Here is a 12,069-nt window from a genome sequence, read left to right as displayed (position 1 = left end):
ATAGACTTGAAATTTTGACAAAATTTCCTATAGACTTGAAATTTTGACAAAATTTCCTATAGACTTGAAATTTTTACAAAATTTCCTTTAGAAATGAAATTTTGACAAAATTTCGTATTGAAATGAAATTTTCAGAAATTGTACTATAGAAATGAAATTTTGGTAAAATGACCTAAAAAAATAAAATTTTCAGAAATTTCCTATAGAAATGAAATGTTGGTCAAATTTCTTATAGGAATTAAATTTTGAAACAAATTCTACAAAAATGAAATTTTGTAGAAATGAAATTTTCAGAAAATTTCCTTCAGATATGAAAATTTTGTAAAAATTTCTTATACTCGTATAAATGAAAGTTTGATAAATTTTCCTATAGAATAATTAAAGATAAAAATATTTTTTTTATTTTTATTTTTTTTTTACAATAAACGTAAGCCAATTTTAGCTTCAGTTTTTCTGTGCATATTAAGAGTTAAGTTAAATTCCACTTTATTTAAATTATAATTAAACTATTTATGTACATTTTCGAATTGCACTAAAATAATATATTTTTTTGAAACTTTTCACTTGATAGCAGTTAAGATCTTTTTGCCTACAACTTCATCTGGCAAATTCGGATAGACCTTCTTAAATTCTTCTAAGGTACAGCAGAATGTAAATCCTTTGGCTAGATTGTTAAAATCCTTATGATTGAGTCTTGCTTTGTCACAAACATTAGGACATACTTCCTCAGCCTTGCCATTGGTAATATGAGGATTATTAACATTTACAAAAACAATTGACTCATCAGCCGATTTACGCAGTAAAACTTTAAAATAATATTTAGGTATATGGAATTCATTCTGTGAATCCAAATAGATTTTAACTTTGGCACCATTGGCTTTTGGCAGCTGGACCATACCAAAGTAACCATTATACGATTCAAAATCTTCACCATAATCAGCAGCCAAGGATCGGCCCATATCTTCTACTCGTAACCAATTTCCACCATTGATGGACTGAAATTGTAGGGCAACATTTGTATAGTAGTAAGTGGCCAATTGCTCGTAGCCAAATATAAAATCAGCATCTGGTGTCAAATGACCACGTGATAAAAAGTGCCTCTTATCATCGATAAAGGTCTGATCGCTTCCGAAATATTTTTCGAAGCGGGCAAATTGATTTTTCTTCGTATAGATTTCGTTAATTTTTCGAGTACTTTGTTTCATTCCAGTGGCTAGAAAATTGCGACGTGTACTTTCGGATATTTTATCTGCAAGAAAATAAAAAAGAAAAATTTATTATACGGGGTAGTTGAAACGAAGTGTTATCAAGCTCACAATATGAAGCGAACTAGATGTTTAACTTGTTGTTAGGGTATAAGGAACTAGATGGGTTTAACAGAAGGCAATAAAATCCATCTTATCGACTTTATACCCAAAAAAATCCCCTAAACAATTTGTATATTCTGAACGTTGAGTCAAATCGAACGAATGATATTTGAGAAGTCATATCTGTGGCCTCTATCTATCTAGACCGATAAAACCCAATTTTATGTGAAAATTGGAAGCGAAAATAAAAATGCGTTTTTAGAAATTTTCGTGTAGAAATTAAATTCTCAGAAAATTTCCTATAGAAATGAAATTTTCTGAAATTTTCCTATAGAAATGAAATTTTCAGAAAATTTCCTATAGAAATGAAATTTTCAGAAAATTTCCTATAAAAATGAAATTTTTGCTATAGAAATGAAATTTTCAGAAAATTTCCTATAGAAATTAAATTTTGAGAAAATTTCCTATAGAAATAAAATTTTCAGAAAATTTCCTATAGAAATGGAATTTTCAGAAAATTTCCTATAGAAATGAAATTTTCTGAAATTTTCCTATAGAAATGAAATTTTCAGAAAATTTCCTATAGAAATGAAATTTGCAGAAAATTTCCTATAGAAATTAAATTTTGAAAAAATTTCTTATAGAAATGAAGTTTTGACAAAATTTCCTATAGAAATGAAATTTTCAGAAAACTTCCTATAGAAATAAAATTTTCAGAAATTTTGAAAATTAAATTTTCATAGCATTTCTTATTGAAATAAAATTTTCAGAAATTTTCGTATAGAAATGAAATTTCACAAAATTTCTTATAGAAATTAAATTTTCATAAAATTTCTTATAGAAATGAAGTTTTGACAAAATTTCCTATAGAAATGAAATTTTCAGAAAACTTCCTATAAAAATGAAATTTGCAGAAAATTTCTTATAGAAATTAAATTTTGAGAAAATTTTCCATATAAAAGAAATTTTCAGAAAATTTTCGTACAGTATTGAAATTTTCAGAAAATTTTCAATAGAAATTAAATTTTCTGAACATTTCCTATAGAAATGAAATTTTCAGAAATTTTTCTTACAGAATGAAATTTTCAGATAATTTCCTATAAATTATATTTTCAGAAAATTTTCTTATAGAAATGAAATTTTCCGAAAATTTCCTATAGAAATAAAATTTTCAGAAATTTTCCTATAGAAACGAAATTTTCAGAAAATTTTGAAAAAAATTGATAAATTTCCTATGGAAATGAAATTTTGATACAATCTCTTATGGAAACGAAAATTTCCTATATAAATGAAGTTTTCAAATAATTTCCTATAGAAATGAAATTTTTAGAAAATTTCCTACAGAAATTGCACAAAATTTCCTATTGAAATAAAATTTTCAGAAATTTTCCTATAGAAATGAAATTTTCAGAAAATTTTGATAAAATTTGATGAAATTTCCTATGGAAATGAAATTTTGATACAATTTCTGATGGAAAAGAAAATTTCCTATATAAATGAAATGAAAAAAAAATTCCTACAGAATTTGCACAAAATTTCCTATAGAAATGAAATTTTCAGAAAACTTTCTATGAAATTTTCAGATAAATTCCTATAAATTAAATTTTCAGAAAATTTCCTATAGAAATGAAATTTTCGGAAAATTTCTTATAGAAATGAAATTTTCGGAAAATTTCCTATAGAAATGAAATTTTCGGAAAATTTCCTATAAATTAAATTTTCAGAAAATTTTCTTATAGAAATGAAATTTTCAGAAAATTTCCTATAAAAATGAAATTTTCAGATAAATTCCTATAAATTAAATTTTCAGAAAATTTCCTATAGAAATGAAATTTTCAGAAATTTTCCTATAGAAATGAAATTTTCAGAAAATTTCCTATAGAAATAAAATTTTTAGAAAATTTCCAATAGAAATGAAATTTTCAGAAAATTTCCTATAGATACGAAATTTTCAGAAAATTTCCTATAGAAATGAAATTTTCAGAAAATTTCCTATAGAAATGAAATTTTCGGAAAATTTCCTATAGAAATGAAATTTTCGGAAAATTTCCTATAGAAATGAAATTTTCAGAAAATTTCCTATAGAAATAAAATTTTCAGAAAATTTCCAATAGAAATGAAATTTTCAGAAAATTTCCTATAGATACGAAATTTTCAGAAAATTTCCTATAGAAATGAAATTTTCAGAAAATTTCCTGTAAATGCGAAATTTTCAGAAAATTTCCTGTAAATGCGAAATTTTCAGAAAATTTTGATAAAATTTCCTATGGAAATGAAATTTTGATACTATTTCTTATGGAAAATTTTCAGAAAATTTCCTATAGAAATGAAATTTTAAGAAAATTTCCTATAGAAATTAAATTTTCAGAAAATTTTTTATAGAAATGAAATTTTCATAAAATTTCTTATATAAATGAAGTTTTGACAAAATTTCCTATAGAAATGAAATGTTCAGAAAATGAAATGAAATTTTCTACAGAAATTAAATTTCCTGAAATGAAATGAAATTTTCAGAAAATTTCCTAGAGTAATTAAATTTTCAGAAAATTTCATATAGAAATGAAAATATCAGAAAATTTCATATAGCAATTAAATTTTCATAAAATGTCATGTAGAAACGAAATTTTCAGAAAATGTTGATAAAACTTCCTATGGAAATGAAATTTTGATACAATTTCTAAATAATAAATAAAATTTTCAGAAAATTTTCTATACAAATGAAATTTTCAGAAAATGTCCTATAGAAATTACATTTTCAGAAAATTTTCTTACAAAATTGACATTTCTTATAGAAATGAACTTTTCAGAAAATTTCTTATAGAAATAAAATTTTCAGAAATTTTCCTATAGAAATGAAATTTTCATAAAATTTCTTATGGAAATGAAGTTTTGTCAAAATGAAATAAAATTTTCAGAAAATTATCTATAGAAATGAAATTTTCTGAAAATTGCCTATAGAAATGAAGTTTTGACAAAATTTCCTATAGAAATGAAATTTTCAGAAAACTTCCTATAGAAATGAAATTTGCAGAAAATATATTATAGAACTGAAAATTTTGCTAAAATTTCCTATGGAAATGAAATTTTTATACAATTTCTTATGGAAATGAAATTTTCAGAAAATTTCCTATAGAAATGAAATTTTCAGAAAATTTCCTATAGAAATTAAATTTTCAGAAAATTTCCTATAGAAATTAAATTTTCAGAAAATCTCCTGTAAAAGCGAAATTTTCAAAAAATTTTGGTAAAATTTCCTATGGAAATGAAATTTTGATAATATTTCCTATAAAAATGAAATTATCAGAAAATTTCCTATAGAAACGAAAATTTTAATAAAATTCGCTATGGAAATTAAATTTTGATACAATTTCTTATAGAAATGAAATTTTCAGAAAATTTCCTATAGAAATGAAATTTTCAGATAATTTTCTACAGAAATAAAATTTTCAGAAAATATCCTATAGAAAATTTCCTATAGTCAAATCTGGGGCCTCTATCTAATAATAGACCGATAAGACCCAATTTTTTGTGTTGATTTTGCAGAGTGGATTTATGTGAAAACTGGGTGCGAAAATAAAAATGCGGAATTTCTTTAATCTTGACAACCTGATCCTCCTGTTCGTCTATCAAACGCATTCGATTCTCTTACTCACATTTTAAAGTTGCCCCATTAAGCGTATTGTGGGTATAAAGTGTTGTCTCCGAATTTTTATCATAGCATATTTCAAAAATCGGGTAGAACATCTTATCCACCGTAATTCCAGATTCATAAATGAAGCCTTTGTTGTGGGAACATTTTCTTGAGGTTGTCTGCAATGTTGACTCCGGTATAAAATTACAGACCAATGTACTTAAGGCAATGACATTGTTATTTGCATCAACAAATTGGCCACTTTTACTACATTGTAATTGCAAATGGGTCACTTTTAGTGATTTTATGATATTATTTTTTCCAGTGCAAACCAACTGCAACGTGGATCCTTCTACAAAACTATTCACTTTACCAGTTGGTTTGAATAGAGCATAGTCAACTTGTGCATGTGGTGGTTTTGTAAGAATTACCGGTGCGAAGCCCTTAATATCTTCTGGCAAGGTTATTATACATGGATTAGCTGCAATACCTGGAAAGATAAATTAATTAGAGATCAAAATTAGTTTAGGGGATATTCAAAAGTCAATTTAACTTTATTTCAGTTCATGATTTATGATTTATTTTTTATTGGTTTATTGTAGTTACATTTTCCCAATATGAAAAAAATAAGAAAAACATTTTTAAAGAATTTAGAATTTTTTAATAACATGGTAAAATTATGTCTGTCTTTACTAAATTAGAATTTCTTATAAAATAGTTAATATTTTTTTTTTTTAATTGTAGAAATATGAAATTTTCTTAAAGAAAAGAAAAATTCAAGCAAAGTTTTTTAAATTAGAATATCTCTAAAATAGCTCATAATTTTTTAAAATAATTAAATTTAGGCAAAATTCTGTCCGTCTCGAACTTTGTATGGCGCTAATATTGTTTTTATTTTAAAAAAATGTTAAATTTATTTTTTCGTTTTCGAAATATGACGTTTTTTTAACAAAAGAAAAAATCACTTACAAAGAATTTTACTAAATGGAATTTCTCATAATCTAGTTCATAATTTTCTAAAATAAGTAAATTTTGGTAAAATTCTGTCCGTCTTGAACTATGTATGCCATAGTCCGGCTATCATGCAAAACCCTTTTTCGGAAGGTTCACGTGTGGTTCATTGTTGGGTTTAATGAACTGCCTGAATTTATTCTGATAATTGGTTGATAGTTTTGCTACAAGTAGAGGATGCTGATGAGGAATGTGGTAATTCCGAAACATGCGTCCATCCAACCATCTTGCAGTCTATAGGGCTTTGCCCAAATAAATTTGACAAACATTCTTTTCCTCTGTTGGTTAAGCTACACTTGTAGTTTAGTCAATGCATGGTTTTAAGCTGAAATCGAAATAAAACTTTGACAAAATTTTCTTTAGAAAAAAAAAAAATGATGGCAAAATTTTCTACAGAAAAAAAAAATTGGCAAAATTTTCTATAGAAATAAAATTGCCAAAATTTTGACAAAATTTTCTATAGAATTACAATTTTGACAAAATTTTCTATAGAAGATTTTTTGGTTTGGTATTTTTTTGGTAGAATTTTCTCCAAATTTTGGTAGATTATTTTTGGTTCGAGTGGCAATATTCCTCTCTAAAAGTTTTTTATAGAAATAAAATGTTGACAAAATTTTCTATAGAAATAAAATTTTGGTAAAATTTTCAATAGAAACAAAATTTTGACAAAATTTTCTATAGAATTAAATTTTTGACAAAACTTTCTGTAGAAATAAAATTTTTACAAAATTTTCTATAGATGATTTTTGTTTGGTAGTTTTTTGGTAGAATTTTCTCCAAATTTTGGTAGATTATTTTTGGTTCTAGTGGCAATATTCCTCTCTAAAAGTTTTCTATAGAAATAAAATGTTGACAAAATTTTCTATAGAAATAAAATGTTGGTAAAATTTTCTATAGAAATAAATTTTTGACAAACTTTTTAATAGAAATAAAATTTTGTCAAAATTCTCTATAGAAATAAAATTTTGCCAAAATTTTCTATAGAAACAAAATTTTGACAAAATTTTCTATAGAAATAAAATTTGGCACAATTTTTTACAGAAATAAAATTTTGCCAACATTTTCTATAGAAATAAAATTTTGACAAAATTTTATCCAAAAAAAAATTTTGCAAGATTTTCTATAGAAAAAAAATTTTGCCATAACTTTCTATAGAAATAAAATTTTGACCAAATTTTCTATAGAAAAAAATTTTGCAAATTTTTCTATAGAAATAAAATGTTGACAAAATTTTCTATAGAAATAAAATTTTGACAAAATTTTCTATAGAAATAAAATTTTGCCAAAATTTTCTATAGAAAAAATTTTGCAAAATTTTCTATAGAAATAAAATGTTGACAAAATGGTCCAAATTTTGGTAGATTATTTTTGGTTCGAGTGGCAATATTCCTCTCTAAAAGTTTTTTATAGAAATAAAATGTTGACAAAATTTTCTATAGAAATAAAATTATGGTAAAATTTTCAATAGAAATAAAATTTTGACAAAATTTTCTATAGAATTAAATTTTTGACAAAACTTTCTGTAGAAATAAAATTTTTACAAAATTTTCTATAGATGATTTTTGTTTGGTAGTTTTTTGGCAGAATTTTCTCCAAATTTTGGTAGATTATTTTTGGTTCTAGTGGCAATATTCCTCTCTAAAAGTTTTCTATAGAAATAAAATGTTGACAAAATTTTCTACAGAAATAAAATGTTGGTAAAATTTTCTATAGAAATAAATTTTTGACAAACTTTTTAATAGAAATAAAATTTTGTCAAAATTCTCTATAGAAATAAAATTTTGCCAAAATTTTCTATAGAAACAAAATTTTGACAAAATTTTCTATAGAAATAAAATTTGGCACAATTTTTTACAGAAATAAAATTTTGCCAACATTTTCTATAGAAATAAAATTTTGACAAAATTTTATTCAAAAAAAAATTTTGCAAGATTTTCTATAGAAAAAAAATTTTGCCATAACTTTCTATAGAAATAAAATTTTGACCAAATTTTCTATAGAAATAAAATTTTGACCAAATTTTCTATAGAAATACAATTTTGCCAAAATTTTCTATAGAAAAAAAATTTGCAAATTTTTCTATAGAAATAAAATTTTGCCAACATTTTTTATAGAAATAAAATTTGCCAAAACTTTCTATAGAAATAAAATGTTGACAAAATGTTCTATAGAAATAAAATTTTGACAAAATTTTATATAGAAATAAAATTTTGCCAAAATTTAATATAGAAATAAAATTTTGACAAAATATTCTATAGAAATAAAATGTTGACAAAATCTTCTATAGAAATAAAATTTTGACAAAATTTTCTTTAGAAAAAAATGATGGCAACATTTTCTACAGAAAAAAAAATTGGCAAAATTTTCTATAGAAATAAAATTTTGACAAAATTTTTTATAGAAATAAAATTTTGACAAAATTTTCTACAGAAAAAAATTTTGGAAAATTTACTATTGAAATAAAATTTTGACAAAATTTTCTTTAGAAAAAAACAGAAATGAATGAACATTTTCTATAGAAATAAAATTTTGACATAATTGTCTATAGAAATAAAATTTTGCCAAAATTTTCTATAGAAAAATTTTTGCAAATTTTTCTATAGAAATAAAATTTTGCCAACATATTTTATAGAAATAAAATATGCAAAATTTTCTATAGAAATAAAATGTTGACAAAATGTTCTATAGAAATAAAATTTTGCCAAAATTTTCTATAGAAAAAAATTTGGAAATTTTATTATAGAAATAAAATTTTGCCAACATTTTTTATAGAAATAAAATTTTGCCAAAGAAGCAGATTTGTAGAAGATTTTTTTGCTTGGTAGTTTTTTCGGTAGAATTTTCTCCAAATTTTGGTAGATTATTTTTGGTTCGAGTGGCAACCGTGTTCGGAGGTCAAATCTGGGGATCGGTTTACATGGGGGATATATATAATTGGACCGATATGGATACAGTTTTGTGTTGTTGCTAGAGACCTTATACTAATACCACGTACTAAATTTCAACCGGTTCGGATGAAATTTATTCCTCCAAGAGGCTCCGGAAATCAAATCTGGTGAATCTGTTTATATGGAGCTATTATATAATTATAGACCGAGATATACTACTTTTCGCATGGTTGTTAGTGTCCATACTTACACAACATACAAATTCAAATAAATCGGATGAAATTGGCTCCTCCAAGAGGCTCAATCTTAGATCGGTTTATAGGGGGGGCTATATATAACTGTGGATCGATATGAACCAATTTTCGCATGGGTGTTAGATACTATATACTGACATAACGTACAAAATTTCAACTTGATCGGATGAAATTTGCTCCTCCTAGAGGCCCTGGACGTTAAAACTGGGGATCGGTTTATATGGGGGCTATATATAATTATGGACGGAGCCACCGTGGTGCAATGGTTAGCATGCCCACCTTGCATACACAAGGTCGTGGATTCGATTCCTGCTTCGACCGAACACCAAACAGTTTTTCAGCGGTGGATTATCCCACCTCAGTAATGCTGGTGACATTTCTGAGGGTTTCAAAGCTTCTCTAAGTGGTTTCACTACAATGTGGAACGCCGTTCGGACTCGGCTATAAAAAGGAGGTCCCTTGTCATTGAGCTTAACATGGAATCGGGCAGCACTCAGTGATAAGAGAGAAGTTCACCAATGTGGTATCACAATGGACTGTATAGTCTAAGTAAGCCTGATACATCGGGCTGCCATCTAACCTAACCTATGGACCGATATGGACCAATTTTGCATGATTGTTAGAGACCATATACTAACACCATGTACCAAATTTCAGCCGGATCAGATGAAATTTGCTTCCCTTAGAGGCTGCGCAAGCCAAATCGGGGGATCGGTTTATATGGGGGCTATATATAATTATGGACCGATGTGGACCAATTTTTGCATGGTTGTTAGAAACCATATATAGTAACACCACGTACCAAATTTCAGCCGGATCGGATGCAATTGGCTTCTCTTAGAGGCTCCGCAAGCCAAATTTGAGAGTCAGGTTATATGGGGGCTATACGTAAAAGTGGTCCGATTTGGCCCATTTGCAATACCATCCGACCTACATCAATAACAACTGATTGTGCAAAGTTTCAAGTCGATTGCTTATTTTGTTCGGAAGTTAGCGTGATTTCAACAGACGTACGGACGGACATGCTTCGATCGACTCAGAATTTCACCACGACCCAGAATATATATACTTTATGGGGTCTTAGAGCAATATTTCAATGTGTTACAAACGGAATGACAAAGTTAATATACCCCCCATCCTATGGTGGAGGGTATAAAAATACAAATAATATCTGGCTAAAATATCGGCTGACTTTGAGGCTAAGTACTTATAAAACCACCCTCATACAAATCAATGGTTTTGGGAATTTTCAATCCCCAATTATGGGATTCGTCATAGGAAATCTCTCTTTGCAAACTTGTTTTGAGAGCATTGGCCCAACTTTCTCTTAAACGACAAAAACTACAACAACAAAAACTCTACGATATTGTGTGTTGAGTTCAATGTAATATAACATAAATGAAAGTTGATAAAGTGTGGTCAATAGAAGATAATTTAAAATAGAATCTAAAAAAGCAAATGCCACATCTTTTCAACGTAAGATTTTTTTTGTAGATTTTTGTTTTGCTACTGACGTAGAAACTAAACTGCATTATAAATTCCAATATATCCATATACGTAAGCGTACTTGAAGATATGAAACTTGTAATTTAACAACAACGAAACAACAACAACAAATAAGTAGCATGTAGAGAAAATTATTTTTGGTGCTTTTATTAGACAATGACTAATAACTTAAAAAAATAACTAAAATAAAATATTGAATAATTTTATTAATTTGGTTTTGTTATTGTACTTACCAAAAACACCTGTTGTCACAAGCAGTACGATTAAAGCCAAAAACTTCGTCATGTCGACATCTATCTACGAAAACAAATGCCACAACTACTCTCATCAATGCCAATCTTAACTTTAAGTATGATATTATCGAAAAGATGAAAGCAAATTTTTGTCTTTTCTTTTATTTTTTGTTTGTTTGTTTTTTTTTTTTCTCCCATAAAATATTGTAGTGACGTTGTTATCGCTCTTTAAGAGACTGACTGGCTGACTGTGAGCGTTTCATACACAGCATTGGTTGTGTTATATAAATAATTTATTTTTATTTATTTATTTTTTGTTTCTTTTCAGAAAACAACACATACACGTATGACTGTTATTATACTCTACTATATTTATCTAATAGAGAAAAGGTTTTTATTTTTGAAATATTTCCATTTCTTATACAAATATAGGTTATCTTGAAAAACGAACGAATAACAATTTTAGTCATTATGAATACTTTTATATATATAAAAAAAGTAAATCCATCATGAAAACCATATAGATGGAATGACCGGATTTAATTATATGATATTAACAGAAAATAAATTTTTAAATCATTCTTGTGGTTTTTACAAAATTAGTTTAGCGATCGTTAAATATAAACAAAAGCTTCAAGTATAGTATTTTGAGCATCTTTGGTTTAAAACCTTTTTAAAATTAAGAAAAAATTGTTACTTTGAAGTATATGTTATAATTTGTATTTTAACCATACTACAATATAGTTTTAGTAGTTGAACATACACTAATTTTTTAATAGAAATGTCTTCAATCGCCGAAATGGTAGTATCAATTAAATAATTAATTGAAAGTCTATTAAAATATTAATTGATCCAATTAAAAAAATAATTGATACTAATAATTTTTATGATTGATTTCTGTTTCAGTTAAACAATTTTGTTGAATCAATTGAATTTTTAATTGAATATTTTCAAACTCAATTAAAATTTTAATTGAAATAGAGTTGGATTAAAAGCTATGCTTAAAAAGCTTTCTTGGAATCACAGATTTAGACCTTTTTATGGCTATCTACACACAAAAAAAATTCTGATTCAATCACGAGATTAATTGATCCTATTAATTTTTTAATTGAAATGTCTTCAATCACGTAGTATCAATCACAGTTATAATTGGTGATTAAAAAAACACTTGATTAAAAAATTAATTGATTTAATTAGCAAATTTCAATTAATGTTTTAATGGTTTCAATTAAAAATGTA

The 12,069-nt window shown here is 25.8% G+C and overlaps 1 protein-coding gene across 1 annotated transcript; it reads right to left on the bottom strand.

The window, feature by feature from the left end:
- Nucleotides 1-469: 469 nt before the first annotated feature.
- Nucleotides 470-11,063, bottom strand: LOC142239976 (salivary protein Tsal1-like). The gene is made up of 3 exons (XM_075311703.1): nucleotides 10,831-11,063; nucleotides 4,961-5,428; nucleotides 470-1,249 (listed from the first exon to the last, which is right to left on the bottom strand). Exons 1-3 carry the CDS (start codon nucleotides 10,880-10,882, stop codon nucleotides 561-563), a joined length of 1,209 nt encoding a protein of 402 aa, XP_075167818.1. The 5' UTR covers nucleotides 10,883-11,063; the 3' UTR covers nucleotides 470-560.
- Nucleotides 11,064-12,069: the final 1,006 nt, after the last annotated feature.

The sequence above is a fragment of the Haematobia irritans genome, chromosome 5 (assembly GCF_050003625.1).
Source record: "Haematobia irritans isolate KBUSLIRL chromosome 5, ASM5000362v1, whole genome shotgun sequence".
Taxonomy (NCBI): domain Eukaryota; kingdom Metazoa; phylum Arthropoda; class Insecta; order Diptera; family Muscidae; genus Haematobia; species Haematobia irritans.
Note: the sequence above shows the minus strand (reverse complement) of the source record. Positions and strands in the feature narration are given on the sequence as shown.

Coding starts and splice junctions, on each gene's coding strand:
- LOC142239976 (XM_075311703.1), bottom strand. CDS start 10,882: ATGACGAAGTTTTTGGCTTTAATCGTACTGCTTGTGACAACAGGTGTT. Junction 5,429..10,830: donor TGTGACAACAGGTGTTTTTG/GTAAGTACAATA, acceptor TTATCTTTCCAG/GTATTGCAGCTAATCCATGT. Junction 1,250..4,960: donor TAATGGGGCAACTTTAAAAT/GTGAGTAAGAGA, acceptor ATTTTCTTGCAG/ATAAAATATCCGAAAGTACA.